The 19,853-nt window shown below is 32.8% G+C and overlaps 1 protein-coding gene across 2 annotated transcripts in view; it reads right to left on the bottom strand.

Moving 5' to 3' along the window:
• Positions 1–2,196: 2,196 nt before the first annotated feature.
• The window catches only part of LOC124369170 (anaphase-promoting complex subunit 4-like), a 43,126-nt gene continuing 25,469 nt past the window's right edge, over positions 2,197–19,853 (bottom strand). For both annotated transcript variants that reach the window (XM_046826967.1, XM_046826966.1), the window contains exons 5-6: positions 16,381–18,574; positions 2,197–3,296 (exon numbers count right to left, since the gene is read on the bottom strand). In XM_046826967.1, the coding sequence (XP_046682923.1) occupies positions 16,397–18,574 (2,178 nt within the window). In that variant the 3' untranslated portion in view covers positions 2,197–3,296; positions 16,381–16,396. The remainder of the gene's footprint in view (positions 3,297–16,380; positions 18,575–19,853) is intronic.

The following is a 19,853-nucleotide window of genomic DNA, read 5'->3' as shown; positions in this document are numbered from 1 at the left end:
ACTTTGAACAGAAATGTTTTCAATACAACAACTACTTTTCTTTTACTACTTAATTTTATAATAAAATTTTAAAGCAACCAAATTTTAGAAAATTAAGCTTAATGATTCAAAATCAATACGAAGGTAGTTAAAAATCAATATACATTGTTATATATTTAATTGTATTATTCCGAAACAAAATTGGTTGTGTGGTTTCATGAATTTTAATAAACATATATAATTATAATAATTCTTGTTTATAAATTTGTTTTATGAGTGTTAATCATGTTTCTTTGACATTAGCTGTTTATACCGCACCAAAAATTAATATCGTTTTCAATTATTGCACTTCTCAAATGATCAATAGCCTTTCATATGATTTGCATTGTTGAATTTTTTTTAATACAATGATTTAATTTATAATAACTGTAATAAAAAATTCTGATAAATATTTTTACTCATTAGGAATTCAATTAAACATATTTTATTGCCTTTTAATATCTTTTATTATGATTAATTTGTAAGTTTGATTCATAAAAGAATGAAAATTAAAAATATTGTTGCTGTGTGAAAATATATTTTTAAGATTAAACATAAAGAACATATGTATTTCTTAATTGTAATAAAAATACAATTAAATTATTTCACATTTTTTAAATCGGTTTATTCATCAAACACTACACTGTAACCATAATTATCACTCTTGTTTATTTTCATTATGTAGTAGAAGAAAATCAGAGTGATCAGAACAAAACTCATAAAGACATTCACCAAGTTTGCAAGGCATAAGATGAAACATAAATGTTTGTACTAATTTGCTAATTTTGTAACAAAATACAAAAATGGAAAATATAATGTTCCGCTGTCTTTTTCAACAGAACATAGTTGGATGATATTTATCGCACATTGGTGACATTCAATCTTTGTGCCACATTATGTCTCATAGTTCTATGACAAATTCCACATGGCCTCTGACATAGAAATCAACTGGAACCATATCATGAAAAGTAAACTTACTAAAGCACCACTGAAGGAATTTATGGAAATCTTCACCCCAACAATTTATCTTACCACCTTATAGAAAGATCTTATATGCACAATAAGCACTAGTTTTAAATCAGGGTTGCTACAGGAGTCCAATAATGAAATTCCCTGACTTTTCCCTGATTTCCAGACCAAATTTTTCATTTTTCCCTGACTATTTCGACGCAATCCCCAGGGGTTTTGGCAATTAACGGGTGGAAAAAAGCAGTGTTGAGGCTAACAAGGTGGCAAATATAAAAAAAGCAAAAAATAAAGTGAACACAGTTAAATACTTACAAAAAGATTGACTTAAATGATCTTTTACAACACAGAAGTAAAATATGCGCTGCGTCGTCTGCAGGCTTGGACTCGTCGCGGCGGCAGTAAGTTTATTTGTGTAAAGGGATTTTATATTTTTCCCTGACCAACGTCGAAATTCCCTGACTTGAGACCGGATTCCCTGACTTTTCACTGATTTCCAGTCCTGTTTTTTTCCCTGACTTCCCTGATTTCCCTGACCTGTAGCATCCCTGTAAATGTTAAATGTACACAGTCAATTAGGTAGTTAAAGTACTTAATCACAAATTTTCAGCTTTTCAAAAAACTACGTCATAGTTGGATGATATTTATCGCACATTGGTGACATTCAATCTTTGTGCCACATTATGTCTCATAGTTCTATGACAAATTCCACATGGCCTCTGACATAGAAATCAACTGGAACCATATCATGAAAAGTAAACTTACTAAAGCACCACTGAAGGAATTTATGGAAATCTTCACCCCAACAATTTATCTTACCACCTTATAGAAAGATCTTATATGCACAATAAGCACTAGTACTTTTGTTTAAATGTTAAATGTACACAGTCAATTAGGTAGTTAAAGTACTTAATCACAAATTTTCAGCTTTTCAAAAAACTACGTCACAAGAAAATCTAAGTTCATATAATTCACGCAATAATACAGCCTTTTAGTGCAACAACATTTTTAATGGAATGTCTTATATTAATGATAACGCCCTGTCTTGTAATGGTATTTAGTGTATATTTGTTATGAACTAATTAATTACGTTTCATTTTATGCTTCATTATCATGATAAAATGCTAGTTTACTTTAGGGTTACAAACCAGCACTAATTCTTATAAAAATAATGTACATGATACAGATAGGACACAGTAAGAAAACAAAAAATGAAATAATCTTTGTTTATTTGGTTTATACAAGTTTCTACATATTTCTTCAACTCTTCACTGTAGGTAACACATTATTTTCTAAGTAAATATTAACCCTTATAGACATATGAATTTATAGAACATTGCTTTGAAAATAACAAAATTCATCCTGTAAGTAGTTTGGATGTTTTAACCAAACCAAAAGTATGATGAGACCATGTAATAAAATAGCATAGAATATTAGATTTGACATACATCCAGGATATAGTAAAGATACTTTCTAAGTATTAATCTAGCTTAAATACTGAAGTTTTGAGAGAACAAAGGGACACCCTTACCCATTGTATACGTGATTTATTTAGCTGAAAATTAAAAAATTTCTTATTAAAAAGATGTTAAAAACTACTACCATGAAAAGCAAAAGTGGTGCAAAAGACATGTTCAATAACAAAACGATACAATGCTACTCATGAGACGAACTGACAAGACAGATAACTACGTCACTATATTTGTCATACAAATAAGTTACACAGAATATCAAACCAATTAAAAATATCAAGTACTATAAAATAGAAAGTGATAGCCTTTATCCACACAAACACCTAATGGCAATGAAATATAACTATATCATTTTTCACAAAGAAAACTCAGGACAACAGATCATAATTAATTGTGATGAAACAAATTGTTTTATATCACCAATGCGGTCATTGATGTAAATTTATGATGAATTCAGCTGTTTTGCAAAATAGTGAAGTGCTAGTGAGTTTAAAATGAAATATTACAAAAATTCATGAAATAATATATATAATTTGTTAACTGTATAGACAAAAATATATCCAACTTACATAAAAGAGTCCAGTTCAACACAGAAGTAAACTTAATACAAACACTGGGCAGTTCGATGCAGTGGCACAACATTAGAGAAGACATAACTAAAGAACCATATTTGTACAGGTGCATCTTTAAGCAATTTGAGCAACGAAAAATCTTTCAACTGAATTAGATTTGAGTATATTAAGTTCTTCATTTTACTGATATTTTTTTCATTGCACTTCAAACCTTTAATGTATAATCAGCAGTTCAGCTCAGCATCAACCAGTATCACAGTCAATCCTCCTAAAAAAAATAAAAGAATTAACTTAAAAAGATATACTACTGTTATATATTAACGCATGCATTAAACAGATAAGTATGTCAATTAATTTTGGCATGTAGTTAATTTTACCGTGGAAACTAAAAAAGTAAATACAGAATGTACCACTATTTTATGTAATTATTTCAAAATATAATTTAAATAATTTTTTTTTACTTTTTGCCTAAAAAATTGTTAAAATCTCACAAACTGTTGTGAGACTAATTAGGACTCCCACAATGAGGAGTGGAGATTATTTAACAGGGATTATGCCCTTGATTGTTACTAAATCCTGTAAATCAGTATTTTTTGTGAATGGTAAATTTACAATAAGAAGATTGCGATAGTTAAATTGCATTATCATTTAAGAGTTTTTAAGTGATATTCGTATTAAAACTTACAAGAAATTTAAAGATATTAGTTGAAAATAAAATAAAAACTTTAACTATGCACCTAATGAGTGTCACAGTAAACTAAAGCTGTCGATTAATTTATAACATTTTAAATTAATTTATACAATTAATTGTATAATTTTATTCTATTAAACCAACTTGTGTCTCTGTTTCCATAAAATGAGGATTCACGAATCTATATTGGTCCGTACTAAATTTTTAAAGTTATTTTATTTTATTATTATATATTATATTCACACTGATATGAATAAAACTACAGTACAAGGTGACCAATACACTATAAGCCACGAGCTAAGAATTCTCAGCTGCTGTAGTAGTGTTGCATACTCTCTTTGACAGATGGTGTCCCTCCATGTATTCCATCAGTCATGCTATACCTGACACACTACAGGTATGTCCTCATTACTTTGAAACGTGTTGTTGCTGTATTTCTGTAGATGTTTTATCTATTCTATTGGTATAAGATAGGATAATAGACTGAATCACTGTCTGAATCACTTACCTAAAATTAGGTAAGTGGAATTATAATTATAAGAGTAAATGTAAGTTTAACTATAATTGTGTAAATAGACTGTATTGTAACCTTCTATCTCAGTATTCTTATTATACAAAATTGTAACTATTTGTCCCACATATAAAACATTCCAATTCTAATGTGCCAAATGCAGTGAGTTTGAAGACATTCTTTTAATAGTTTATTATGTATGCTAATAATGATTACACTTAAGACTTATTAATAACATTTTACTACATTCAGAAACACAAAAGTTAATAGTGTTAAATTTCTATTTATTAGGGAGGCATTTTATTTGGTCTGACGAATATTTTGATAAGTTTTTTTTTTATTTATAGTTTCTTACGAGAATCTGTAAATCTGAGTAAATATAGATTTGAAGATTATATGTGTCTTTATTATGATTAATTGATTCACTAAAGAATTTTGAAGAAAACAATTATTGAATAAGTCACAACCGCAGAAATAAAGGAAAATGGTTACACAATGTTCCACATTTCCGAAAGCAAAATAACTGAAGATTAGACTCCAATTTTATAACACTTTTATTTTGTTTAAATCTAAACAATATATAATTACTTGTTATGTGGTGACTGCCCACCACATTTATCAGACCAGGCGCGATAAACAATCAGCAACTACATTATCCGATCCTTTGATATGTTGTACTTGAAATTTAAACGAATTTATAAATGTAATCCAGCGAGAAATTTTTCCAACTTGCCGTGGGTGGTTTAAAAGCCAGGATAATGCCGAGCAATCCGTCTGCAAAAGGAATTCCCTATGTTCAAGATACTGTTGGAATTTGGAAAAGGCAAAGACAACAGCCAGGCATTCAAGTTGAAGAGTGTCATAATTTTGCTCATGCTTGTTTAGTGGTCGCGAAGCAAATGCCACTGGCATCAAGTTGCCATTATATTCTTGGCTGAGTGAAGCACCTAAGGCGGAGGTTGATGCATCGGTTTGTAAAACAAAAGATCGATTAAAATCCGGCATTTTCAAAACTGCATTTGATGTCAAGGCTGTTTTTAAAGTTTCGAATGCGGATTGTTGTTCAAGCCCCCAGGTAAATTTTACGCCTTTCTTCTTTAGACTATTAAGTGGTTGCGCTATTTTTGCAAATGATTTAATGAATTTAGAATAAAAGGCTGTCATACCCAAGAATCTATTTAGCTGTTTCAAGTTTTTAGGAGCGGGGAACTCAACTATTGGCTTGCACCTATCCGTGTGAATCGTCACGGTATGATTGGCAAATGTGTGACCTAAAAATTGGATGTGATTTGCTGCCAGGGTCATTTTATCTGGATTGATGGTTAATCCTGCCTGCTTTAGCCGATTTATAACTTCTCGGAGATGGCACAAGTGCTGATCAAAAGTACCGTTTGTGTATATGCACAAATCATCGAAAAAATTGAACACATATTTGTATTTTATATCTCCAAAAATTTGATCAATTAAACGTGTTAGGACTTGAGAGCCGGTTGCAAGACCGAAAGGCAGAAAATTGTACTCAAATTGCCCGAAAGGTAGAACAAAAGCTGTATATTTCTTTGAGTTCTCTTGCAAAGGTACCTGTAAATATGCCTGATTTAAATCCACCAATCTAAAGAAAGTAGCTTGCCCTAAGTGCTGGAAAGCAGATTCTATAGTTGGCATGGGAGTTGCCTCAAGATCTATTAATGAGTTAAGCTGTCTATAGTTAATTACCATGCGCGTTTTTCCGCCTTTCTTTGGTACTAAAAATGCTGGCGACGCATAGGGAGACATTGATGGTCTAATCACTCCGTTGGCCAATAAATGATCCACATGTTCCTTGATTGCCTCCATTTTAGGTGGAGCAAACTGATAGGGCCTATTTCTAACGATTGTATCAGAATTTAATTTGATTTGATATTCGACCAAATTTGTACGGCCTAATTTAGTAGTAATTGTTTCTGGAAATTCATTTACTAGTCTTCACAGTTGGTCCGCTTGATCAGATGAGAGGTTTTCCCCTAACTTAATTGGACATATTGTTGTACTTGGTAATTCAGCTGATTGAGCGAGATACATGACCGAAGGAGTGCCATATGGAAAAGTTAATGTTTTATTTGCCATATTAATGACCACCCTAGTTTTAGTTAGAAAGTCACAGCCCAGAATAATTGGCATTGGTAATTCTGAGGCGACAAGAAAAGGAAAATCCCAAGACAAGTTTGAAATTTTGAAGTGTAATATAACCTTTAAATTAAATATTATATTTTGTCCCGAGGCTGAAATGGCTGACTCATGTATGGTTGAAACAGATTTTATCACCCTTGGTATATTCTTTAAATTCTGAAAACAGGCATTCGATATAATGGAGAATGAAGAACCCGAATCTACCAAAGAATTAATGATTAACTTGCGAAAGGTCAAAGGAACTGTACAAAACTGAACTCCCGGGAAAGAAGGAGCTTGAGCCGACTTGGTGAAAGGTGTCTTCACTGCTGGCTTGATTTTATCAAAACGGGCGGTTAAAGTTAGAAGAGGGGAGTCTCCGCCCATTAGAACCCTCTTTTGTAGTTTAAAAACCCACGTTGAGATTGATTTCTGGAGAATTGATGATGTAGTTGATTCCTATTGTTTGTATTCATATTCTGAAAAGGAGGTCTATGTTGAGTAAATTGTCCCGATTGACTGCGGCGGTTATGAAAACTATTTTGCTGATCTTGTATAGGATATCGATTATAAGTTACATTGCCTCTCCCTATTTGTCTATAAGATTGGTTTAGTTGACGTCCACCATGGACCTGTGGTCCAGTTTGTTGATAATACTCCGGTGAATTTAAATCTTGTGTGAACCGGTTTTCCGTATTTTGAATTACTTGTAATCGGGGGGCTAAGCTCAACAATTCAGAAATGGTGGCTGGAGCTGGAAAACCCGCTAATCGAGCTCTGGTTTGAGGGTTAATTCCTGTAATGACAATTTCAAGCATCTCCTGGGGTGAAATAGCCGGTATAAGCAATTCTGCTAACGGTCTGATATCATTGATAAAACTAACCAGTGTTTCATTTGGTTTCTGGGTTCTATATATAAGTTCGACCGTGGCCTGTTGACGAGCTCTAGTAGGCAGAAAAGTATCGAGTACGGTGGTAATTAGACTTTCCGGATTCTGTTTTGATGAAATAGCTTGTAGCCAGATATTTCTTAATTGACCTGTAGTTTTAGGTAAAATTGCTAATATGACGCTGTCTGGATTAGCTAAATTTAGCATCAAAATTTCCCTAAATTTTATAACAAAATCGAGTAGTTTTCTAATAACTATTCCATCAAGCGATGGTAAAGCTGTAATTAAATCAGTTAACACAGAGGGCAACATTGCGCGTGATGTCGAGGGTGATAGTGAAGTCCCCTGCATCTGCGACAAGGCTGACGCAATTTGGTTTCCCACAGCGGTTGCCGTTGTGTGGACTATTTGCATCCAATCGGTTACGGGACACTGAATGTCTGTGGTTGTATGGCTAGTAGACGACTCTGTTGGATTAAGAACAGTTGCCTGACAATTGGCTCCACTGATACGCTCTTTTAGTAGAACACGATTGTTCTCAAATTTAGGTGCTGGAGTTATTCCCCAACATAAGCACTGTTCTTTGGCCTGAGATGCATTTAATAGATTTACCCAAGCCAGTCCTTTAGGGCGTTTTTCCCATTCATACGGTGGATCAGTGACACTAACGTCTTCTTTGAGGATATCTTCGCACTCTAACATCTTATTTATGCTTGACTCAATATAAATAAATTATATCAATTGCTAAATTATATCAATACTAATATCACAATACTATTTATTATGTAAAGATGGAGGGGTATTCAGTACCATTGTAACCATAAGGGGGTTTACCAATTAATATTGTTGTATGTTTCACTTTTACTATATATTTGTTATTAATTAATTACTGCAATAATTGAGTGCTTCATTTGATAGTTCAATTTTATTATAGTGGCCAATTATTTTAAGCGTAATATTCAATTGGATAGATAAAAAATTATTATATTTAGTAATATTATTACTTAAGGCTTATATATGCATCATATTTTATCTTATGGATACCCTTTTATTACTTACTGGCATTAAAGTATTTTTTTACAGAAAACATAACAACAGTCTGTATATTAAACCTATGAAGCATTTAATTCAGTTTTAAAATAACAAGTCTATATTCTATTTTAGCTGGTTTTAATAACTGGTTTTAAGAGTTTTTTTTTTTTTAATATATCTTTCAATAACATTGTTAAAAGTAGAAACCCTTCATTGTTAAAATGTACGCTGTCTAGTCTGTCCGAATGTGGGTAAAATTTATGGAATAACTTTCGATTATAAATGACCGTGGGAGTAGGAACAATAATGTTGTTTACCGACTTCAATGAAGATAAAAACTGGTTGAAGGCATTTAATTTATTAACTGTGTGATTGCACCGTTGAATACGAGGATAAACCGGAAGCTGAGAGATTAGAATGTGTAAATTTGGACATAGCCGTTGAATGCATTTCAATAGAGCTACAAATTGTTGCTTTAAAATGTCAACAGGCGTGGCGTTCAGAATATCATTTGTGCCGATCAGCAGGAATAGAGGGTAATCAGAATTTAAAAAAGGTCGCTGTGATTTGATTTTATCTTTTAAATCACATACTTTAAGTCCGGAAAAACTAAAATTTGTCTCAACCTTTAATTGTGAACTTTTGAACTTACTTAAATAGAAAAAATAACGTCGGGCTAGTGAGTCACCCATTAATTGAATTACGTGAGAATTATTCATTTAATTTATGTAAGAGCGAGGCGTAGGGCTTTCTAAAAATAGGAGGCAAGAAATATATTAAATTGCATGAGTTATACCGAGTCTAAAATATATTAATTTTAGTTAAAGACAAATCTCTATAACGGGTGCGAATAAGCCATTGTTTAAATCAAACCATTCATTACCAACAGTATGCATATATATAAGAGATATTTCAAACACGCAAATAAACAGGAAAATCTATAATGTTTAATTTTTAATTTTCATTAACTGTTGTATCATAACTTTACTCGACTTATCGTATAAGTTAATTACTTTTTTTAACCCAGTGAAAAAAATATCCAAAGTTTCAATATCTACAGATTACAATAAATAAGAACAATAATTATTTAAGTATGTACTAATTAACATGTTACAATTTAAATTCAATAATTCAATTGATTTCAATACTTTAAATAACTCTCAAACATAACTTCCACTTTCTCAAGTGTTTCCTGTCCGAGATTTTCTCACGATAATATGAAAGACCAAAGTTTGAAATGAGTGTACTAAATAAATTAAGTAAACTCAAAGCATGTTGTAAAATCCCAGCAGAAGGCAAACAATAGGGCCAACTTCCGGTACTGATAATAAAGCGATAAGATTATATTTATTTCCAGCAACTATACTACCGCACCATCAGTTAACTTACCTTTTTAAATCTTGGTTAAGAGGATATAACTAATGTAAGCTTTATTGCTATTATAGAGAGAAGTAATATATAACTTGTACTTACTAATATTGTAGCATGTTGTAGCTCTGAAAATAACATACTGAATTGCAGACATTTATGAAACATAGGGATAACGGACAAAAATATATGGTATTTACCAGTATAATATACCCAAACTTTAACTGACTACACCCCATCCTGGAACCAAAATATAATATGAACTGATTTTGCTAGTGGTTTTAAAATTATATCGAATGAATAAAAGTTATAATTTTGATCAATATTAATCTAAAATAAAGTTTTATTGGCCTAATAGATACGATTAAATATACTTCAATGAGAGCTATAATTTTGAATGTTTTCAATCAACAGAATAGTATGAAAATACAATATTGTGGCTTGATATTGCCGTTAAAACATACCTCCCAATTTATATGTGAAATTACTCCTGTAAATGGTATTAACTGTTATAATCAATAAAGATCGATTTTGTAAACACGGAAACTCTAAAATAATCTAGTATGGTTTGAATTAAAGAGACCTTATTGACTGCTAATGTAATAAACGTATCATCAATGTATAAATTAATAAATAGTAATAAATGTATCACTAATTAATTAGTAAAACTAGAAAACCAGCCATCTAGTATCCAATATCTATTATAATAAGATGATGATTACTGTTGTAATAAGATTAAATTATATAAAATTTAGTGTTTTTCAAAGCTTGCTTGAATAAAACACACCGTGTAGTGGATATGGGAAAGAAATAAATTTGTGAAAGTGAGCATTTACTGGTTTGAAAGTATCCTGACATTTACTTATTTTTTTGTACATTTTATGTAATTTTATGCATTTTTTTGTATTTTTATAGGTTTTTTTTTGGGTACTTGAAATAAATTTAGCTCAATCCAGTTGTATTCGTTTATATAGCTCTATGCAAACTTTCACAACAATCGCAACTCTGTATTCTTATAGACTAGCAGTACTGTCTGTATATGTACTTATTCAAGCATAGCTGTTGAAATTGAAATTTTGATTTAATTTGAAAATATGCCATTTGAACAATTGTTTTACATTAATTACATATGTGACTATTAGAAGTATTACCAAATATAAACGAATTTAAGTGTTGATATTTAATATTTCATATGTTTGCAAAATAAAAGTATATTAGTACCAATGTAAACAAAATAAATTTTGAAATGTAATTACTTTTGTTATGATGCCAATTCCCCATTTTTATTAGTTATATACTCGTATATATGTCTATTACAATATGGCCGAAAACTTTCCAAAATAAATCATTCATAATTAATATGTTTGTAATGCAAAATGAAAGGTTTTTTAATATTAATTTCAACAAAATAATTTTGAAATGTAAGCCAATTCTCCATTGTCGGCGTGGTGTCGGCAGCGTTGGAAACTAATTATATCGATTATTGTATTATAATCAAGGTAATGAAATACATAAAGATCGTAAGTATGGCTAAATAATTTAATTGCTGGCAGGAGATAATTGTTAAACACTAACAACACGGCAATTTAAAAGGCAAACTAATTAATGCTTCGCGATAATAATAATCTGTTGATAATAAAATATTCTTTAAAATAAATAGATTGATATTACCTTGTTTAGTAATAGGTGTAGAACATATTCAATTTAGAAAAGTTATATAATGTCGAATGCTTTGTTTTAGGTTCTATTAAAAAAATTTATTTAAGATTTGGAAATGAAGTACTAAGAATTTAGTTAACCAAGGATTTTGAAAACAGATGTAAAATAATTTGATTCAATAAAATTTATAGTTTTCGCTCTGCTACCAATTGTGACGATTCTGATGGATTTCTTGGAAGCAACGTGTCACCGTGCAGGACTAGGCTTGCACCCGCCTGCACGATGAAGACCGTGGAGCGACCATAATCCTAATTACACTATATTCTCCTGCCAGCTTTGATAAGAATTTTAAGTTATAATTTAAGCACAAAACAGTAAAAGTAAATCGTAAAACAATTTAATAACGCCAAAGATAATTTACACTTACCAACACCAATTTACACATACCGACACGCCAACAAACAGTGAACCAACTGAAGTGCACGCAAATAATTCATCGGAAAAGCCATCCACCTTACCACAAGTGGCACTCTTGGCAGGATTCCCAGAAATGTTTAAAGATATTGGTACTCATCAACGTGAAGACCCTGATCTCTTAAAGATTATAAAGTCGAGTAATAGGCCCACTAACTATCAACTTAGTCAGGGAGTGTTGATGTACAAAATATCGGACAGACATACACCTAGAGTGGTATTACCTTACAAACTCATCGATATGGTTATTAAATATTATCATGAGTCCCCAACTGCAGCTCACTTGGGCATTAAAAAGACACAAAAGCGTATTCTTAAAATATTTTGGGCCCAAAAACTTGATACAATAATAGCAGACCGAGTAAGATCATGTCAAATTTGTCAACGTTCCAAGCAGGCTCAAAACTCTAGAGTGGGTAAACTTGCATCGGAAGTAGTTACAAGACCTTTTGAAAAGATATTCATAGATCACATTGGTAAACTTCCTAGATCAAACAAAGGCAACCAATATCTGTTGACGGTAGTTGATGCGTTCTCCAAGTTTGTTATTCTGTTACCAGCTAGAAATGCTACAGCCAAAACTACAGTGGATATTTTGTCTAAAAACGTTTTTTCTCTTTTTGGGTTCCCAAAATTTGTAGTTTCAGATAACGTATCCCAGTTTAAATCTAGACATATGGCAGACATGTGTATGACTTACAGTATCCAACATATTTACACTTCTGCTTACTACCCGAATCCTAGTCATGCTGAGCGGGTTAATAAAAATCTTAAGGTGGCACTACGAATTTTTCACGGACATAACCACAAGACTTGGGATGAGAACATTCACTGGCTGCAGGTAGCTTTTAACTCAGCATCACATGAAAGCACTAAAGCAACTCCAGCTAGCGTATTTCTAGGCCGGGAAATACAGCATCCACTCGAATTGGCATGGAATCTCGATTCATTACTGGCGCAAGAACCGCTACAAACAATGCAACAGCGTTGGGACAATGCACTCTCAAACTTAAAAAAAGCTAGGTCAATTAGGGAACGCTTATACAACGCTGGTAGGACAACTACCCACATCTCACAGGGTGACTGGGTTATGTTTCGAAATAATCCAATTAGTAAAGCTGCTGAGAACATCAACAGTAAACTGCTCCCCCTGTGGTCCAAACCTTGTGTGGTGGAATGCTTTACATCACCTGTCACAGCTAGACTCGTCAATCCTACAAATGGGAAGTTTATAAGAAAGGCTCATATATCTCAATTAAAGAAGTTTTTCATGCCTAAATATTAAGTCCGTGGTAAGCGACCATATTCCTACACAATTCTACCTAGGTGATATTAGTTCAATGTTTCTTTTCCTCTTCTTTCACACTCTAACATTCTTCTTACACATTATTACACTTTTGGGTCCTCTGTTAGCGGCTGCTTGCACGGCTGCTGAGTCTGAGGGAGTTTTCTATGAGGGCTTCCCTACAGTGGTCTGTGGTTGATCGTTGGTGGAGTATCTAAATATACACTTTGAACACACTATGGAGATGAAGTCTGAGTTTCCTCGGTTGGTGGGTTCTTTGTATATTGTAATTTTTTTCATAAATTCTTTCTATATTGCAATTTTACGTAGCTTTTGGGTAAAATAATCTATGGTAAAGATGCATTTTTTTTATTATATTTTTAGTGCGCATCCTTTTACCGGATTGCTTATCAACCAGGAAATGCATAGATTCTTTTGAACATGTTGATCACATGGTCAAATTAATTTTTTCTTCTCCATAGATATACACAATCAGACAAGAAGAAAATCTACACATCTCTATTCTATCCTTTACTTTTACTAACAACTAACGTCTTACCAAAATGTAGGGAAATCTGTAGGAGTCATATTGTACAAAAACTAAAAATAATTTTGTGCTATTTTGTGTAATTTATGTTGTAATATATGTTGTGTTTAGGATTTGATTTAGTTATGTTGAACAGATAGGTTTATCCTGTCTTAAACTATTCAGACGAGTTACGAATATAAACATGATAAACGCATTAATCGTATGAAATACAATAATCGTTATTACTCGTAGCATCGTATGCTGCTCGTATGTGTGTTGTGTGTGAATTTTGCAAATTTAATGTGATCAAACGAACATTAAGTTGCAATATCTATGTTTTTCTAAATAATTAAATGTTATTTATTGCTAGATATATATACACCGTCTACATTCTACGTGAATTTTGTGCAAGCGAATATATGAGTTAGGTGTTGATTGTAAATGGGAATATTTAAAAATACCTTTCCTTGTCATTTCACTATTATACCTTAATGTATGTTTTCCTTGTTAGGGATACCTTTGTTATTTGTGTGCTTATTTATATATTCGTGTATCCGACCTTTAATCGTAAAGTGGATCTATTTTTTTTATATAACGGAGCTATTTTTGGATATCGCATAAGCAAGTTATGATCCAGCCGGACGACCATCCCCAAAATTATTCGCCGTATATTACGCACCTTAGCTTTGCGGGAACATGGGCAATGTCACACACTAATTTAAAATATACTACCTCATTACTAAAAATACTACAATACTTCGCCACACGACACGTCAAAATCCTATCATATTCCAATTAATTCCTAATTTAAGAATATGTGAATATTTGTAAATACGCGCATGTGTATTCCGAGCACTTTCCACATAAATTAATCCTTACCAAATTCTCCACCCTGACAATGGCCATTGGATAACTGAAAGCTATACATACCATGTGAAGAAACAGTGTTGTCACTGCAATTGCAAATGAAGTTATCGGATCAAGAACGGCAACATCTAAAGAAGAGACGTACCCACAGTGTAAGCACCAAAACACATTACCTCAAAAAACTCTCGTCTCTGGAAGAAGACACTATCTTCACTAGAAGTATCGCTAAAACCCACAGGACTGTATACGCACATCGACTGCAAGCAGAACAAAGACAACCTATAAGGTCGCCAAAAACCAGGCGCGTAAACCACTCTCTCCGCACGGAATCCACATGCAATTTTATTTTCAGGATGACCAGAATTCAATCCTAATCCCTCACATACACTACACATCACATAACAACTTTCTGATTGTATCGAACTCTTTCCTGTTCGGGGGGTGGGTGTGTGACATTTTCCCGTTGTTTTAGAATATATACAAAATATTAACGGTAGGTGCGATCGCCTATTCGGTCATTACTTGAAGGGTGACTAGTACAAGAGTAGACCAACAGTTGGATTTTGTTCCACCATTATTATCAATATGTAATTGGTCCTCCTGTCGTCACCCGCTCTTCGATTGGTGGAGAGCACCCAAAATTTTTGGATATTCCAAATTGAAATTTTTATTAACTATATGTTTCTTCCTTCCCACTTCCTCTCCATTTTTTTCCTTTAGGGGGGGAGATTGTGGTGACTGCCCACCACATTTATCAGACCGCCGAATCAACGATTAGAACCGGTCTTTCTGATAAGCCGCGTGCGGATGGAGGACCGGTGGTCTGATAACCAGGAGTCTAGATTGAGTCAGGGACCAGTGAGGACGTCTGATCGGCGAGTGGCGGTGACGGAAATATTACCTGTCGCAAGTCTTATTTTTATTATTTACTTTAAGAATTGTGTGTCACACTATGGATTGATTTAATAATCTGGGGGGGTTAGGTGCCGGAAAATTATAGGGGGGTCATTGTAAATTATAAATTGTTAGTATGTTGGGACGGGTTTGGTCGTGATGGGAGGTCGGCGTGTCGGTATGTGTAAATTGGTGTCGGTAAGTGTAAATTATCTTTGGCGTTATTAAATTGTTTTACGATTTACTTTTACTGTTTTGTGCTTAAATTATAACTTAAAATTCTTATCAAAGCTGGCAGGAGAATATAGTGTAATTAGGATTATGGTCGCTCCACGGTCTTCATCGTGCAGGCGGGTGCAAGCCTAGTCCTGCACGGTGACACGTTGCTTCCAAGAAATCCATCAGAATCGTCACAGTTATATAGACTGTTTCATCATTACATTGTCCTTTTTCTATTTTCTAAAAATACTGACACAATGTCTAATTAGGTCAAATATACAAATAATAACTACAACCTAAATTCCATTCTAGTACTACTTACCACATTCACCTACCTATTTTATTGGTGTGAAACTGCTAATACATTTTTAGCACTCACTATAGAGCACTTGGTTAGTGGAAATCTCACCCACTAAAAAACCCTACCAATTCTGGTATCACTTCCTCTTAAGATCTCATTCCATATTAAGTTTTAATAGGACTTATTCTTCAATTTGTTCATAATGATTTTGTTACAACAACGATGCCACATTATCTCTCTTTCAATTTATGGCAAAGAATAAGGTTTAAGATTCAAAGTAAGTTATAGTGTAAAATAAGTATAACACTAGCAGTAAACTAATTGACTAAACTGCATGCCTCTTAATACTCTGATCTTATTATGAAAGACTGTATTTTAATTTAAGATAAACCACAATAGTGTGGATAGTCTAATTTTGAAGATACATTTAAAAATCGTACAACCTAATTCAAATGTAGTATATTAATATTAATCTACAACTAACCTCAGGAATAAAAATGTCAGTTGTTTTCTCCTCTTTCCTCTAGATAAGATTTTACACTGCTATTACATTCTGAAGAGGTTTTGCTGGTATCTAACACTAACTTGTAGGAATCGTCTAAATTGGAGCTGTTTTCCTCATCATCAACAACTACTTCTTCAGTTATTGGTTTGTAGTACCCTTTTTGGGCTTCTGCAAAATTTGCTGGAGGTTCTAGTAGAACCATTTCTTCTTCTTCATCATCATCTTCAGCTTCCATTTCAAAAAGCCTAACTTTCCTTCGGCTTTTAGACAAAACAATTGCTACTTTACGAGTTCCACTAACAGCAAAAATTGAAGCTACTAAATCTGGAATTTGACGTGTTACTATAGAACCTGTCAATGAATTGCCATTAATTATGTCTTCTGTGTTCTCATAAATAGTCTTGGACTTCATCTGAACAATGACAGCATTTCTATTTTCATCTTTCTCTTCTAAAAGGACTGATAGGACTTCAGGAAGATAAAACTGAACATCCAAACACTTCATTACAACTTCATCTTCCGTTTTAAATAACACAGTTTTTATTCTAACATCTGATTTGTTTCCATTTGTTGGAATTTGAATCAACTGAAAGCTGTCTGGTGAATTTGATTCAATGATACTTAAAAGAACCATATTGTCATCAACTAAACACATAGATAACCTCTTACAAGCAATTTTACCTATGTCAACAATTTCTTTCAATTGGAACATGTTTCCTATTGCATATTCTGGAGTTTTAAAAACATTAGTTGTGGCCTCTTTTAGCCTGTCGTGTTGTTGAAGCAGAGATGTATTTTTACACCTTTTAATAACACAAAAGTGTTCTTGAAGACAAGGATTCTGTTGCAGCAGCCGTTGCCATAGGTTGTCGTTCTCTTCATTGCTAGGGACGGTTAGATCACTGTTCACCAAATATTGGCCCAAATGATCCAAATAACAGTGTCTTTTTGTCACTCCATCCTGGTCAATTTTAACATCCAATTTGTATAAGTATTCTGCAATAAACTCTAAATCCTGTTGGTTTAAATCTGACATTGTAAGGTCTGGAATTCGATCATCTGTTATTCTTAAAATTATAGCATAAAGCCACCGGAAAAATGCCTTGTACCTCTTCATACTCTCATCTATGACAAGTTGGACTTCAGTGGCTTTTATCAGAAAAGCTCCAGCTGCACTAAAAGCTTCTGCTACAGTTTCTTCTTCCAATCCCAAAACTTTGAAACGATCTGTCAGTTTTGCCATTCCCTTCATCTCTGCTAGGTGATATGCAAGACTTTGTCCAACAGATAAAAGATGTTTCAATATTAACTTTTGTATATTAGAATGGCTTAGTTCAATGGAATGGCCAAGCTTTTTAATGCCTTTATCATTTAAATCTTTCATTAAAAAGTTTTCTAGGGATTCTGAAGGCATACCAAACAATAACAATTCTAAGAAATCGGCTGACACAGAACCTTCTGGAAGTGATGCTGCATGTTTTGAAAGTTTTGATTCAATCTCTAAGATATATATGTTTTCCCACGCTTCAATTATAGAACGCATTGTTTGGGATAAGTAATCTAGTAGAGATATTATATGTCCATGTTTCAAAGAGAGGGCATGAAGCTCACGAGATCTGGATGATAAAACTCTTGTATCTAGTATAACTATTTTAAATTCCCTTTCAATAACCTGTTCACATTCGTCACCAGATGTTTTGTTAGAATTTTCCTTCCCCTTACTGTCTTCTGCTTTCAAATCATTTGATGTAGTATTATCTTCATTAACTTTTGTTTCAACACCTAAATTTTCCGTTTGATTTGAAACATCAACATCTGTTTTTGGGACCACACTATCCTCCTTAACAGTTTCTGCATAAAATTTACTTTTATCAACTGCAACTAATAAGTGCAATGATTTCATATCAGAACTCATTTCTGCATTCAATACTGAGGTATGCTTATCTTTTTCATTATCTGTCATATACTTGTTTATATTCATCACACCACAAGAGAAAAGTCCAAATACACTCAAATGTAAACTGCCATCACAAGTTCCGATCAGTAAAAAATTTAATTGCATTTGGTCCTTAATTCTTTTGGCATCTTCTAGGTTCTCTTCTATGTTATCAGGCAATGAGCCAAACGTTCTTGATAAAGACGGAAGTTTTGGCAAGAAATCACTTGACCCATCCTGAAATAAAAAATTTGTAATTAATGATATTGTTAACATAGGTAAACACTTTGATACATACAAAATAATCGTGATATATTATTATAACAACAAAAATCTGAATAAGTTTAAAGATAAAAAATAACTATAAACAAAATCAGTACATTAAAATGAACGATTAATGTTTTTGGTCTGTAGGTACAGTCTTATAGTTTTAACACAGATAATTATGGATAGCTTAATACTCTTGATGAGAAAATGGATGGCAATGAGATAGGCAGGCAGTTTATAGTATTTTAAATTTGCTTGGAAACCAAAAAAGGATACTAATCCATAAAAAGCCATTACTGATATATTAAGATATCATAATGTAAACAATTATTTTACCAGATCTATGGAAAGGCTGGCCATTCAGAACAATTTTCAAATTGTGTATAATTAACACTCTTCCTCCTGTGATATTTAGGAAATACATGTATCCACCTTGGAAAAAACTAAAGAGAACAAACAACTTCAATATTGTGCTGCCATTAGATGTGGGGCAGATGGTAGTTTAGTACTTATGGTTAAGCTCGATTTAGATTACTCGAGTAGAAGGGTGAGTAAAAATTTAATACACAACCAGCAACTCGACTGGTGTAAATGATTGGGCAAATCAAGTTGCAGACCCAGTTGGCAGGCGAGTCAGTAATTCATTGTGAAGACAGCCACTCAACCACTTTTCTAATCTCAACCCAGCCATCTAAAAAGTAGAATTTGTTTAATAATTATGTATTCTTTACAGATATGTATTCTTTAGTGTTATTCATTACTTAAATGTGAGAAAATTATCGTCAAAATATGGGGGATAGGATTTTTTAAACTTTTACCTTTGAATGTACAAATTTAAATACATTAATCATTCCTGACTGATGAAACTTCTAGAATTTTGATGTATTACCTGAAACCTATCGAGAGAGATGTTTTCCCATTCTCACCTGAACTATGTAGCAGATTTGATGTTGCTAAACATCATGAAAGGTTTAAGACTTCTAGAATTATTATTTAAAATTAGAAAGAGTCATTCTTTTTGTATTTTGATGGTAATTTGTCCTGTATCTGAACAGTAAGTAGTCTCATATTTAAATGACGCATAACAGTAAAAGATACTTTACTGCCAAAAACAAAAAACAAAAAAGTGACTCAATTACCAATAACATCCTAATCTTCATTGCAAATATGCAAACTATAGATATGAGGCAACTTCCAGTTTAAAGTAGCTTTCTCTAAATAGAGCGAAGTACTGTTTAAAGTGTGTACT

Source organism: Homalodisca vitripennis, chromosome X, assembly GCF_021130785.1.
Source record: "Homalodisca vitripennis isolate AUS2020 chromosome X, UT_GWSS_2.1, whole genome shotgun sequence".
Lineage (NCBI taxonomy): Eukaryota > Metazoa > Arthropoda > Insecta > Hemiptera > Cicadellidae > Homalodisca > Homalodisca vitripennis.
Note: the sequence above shows the minus strand (reverse complement) of the source record. Positions and strands in the feature narration are given on the sequence as shown.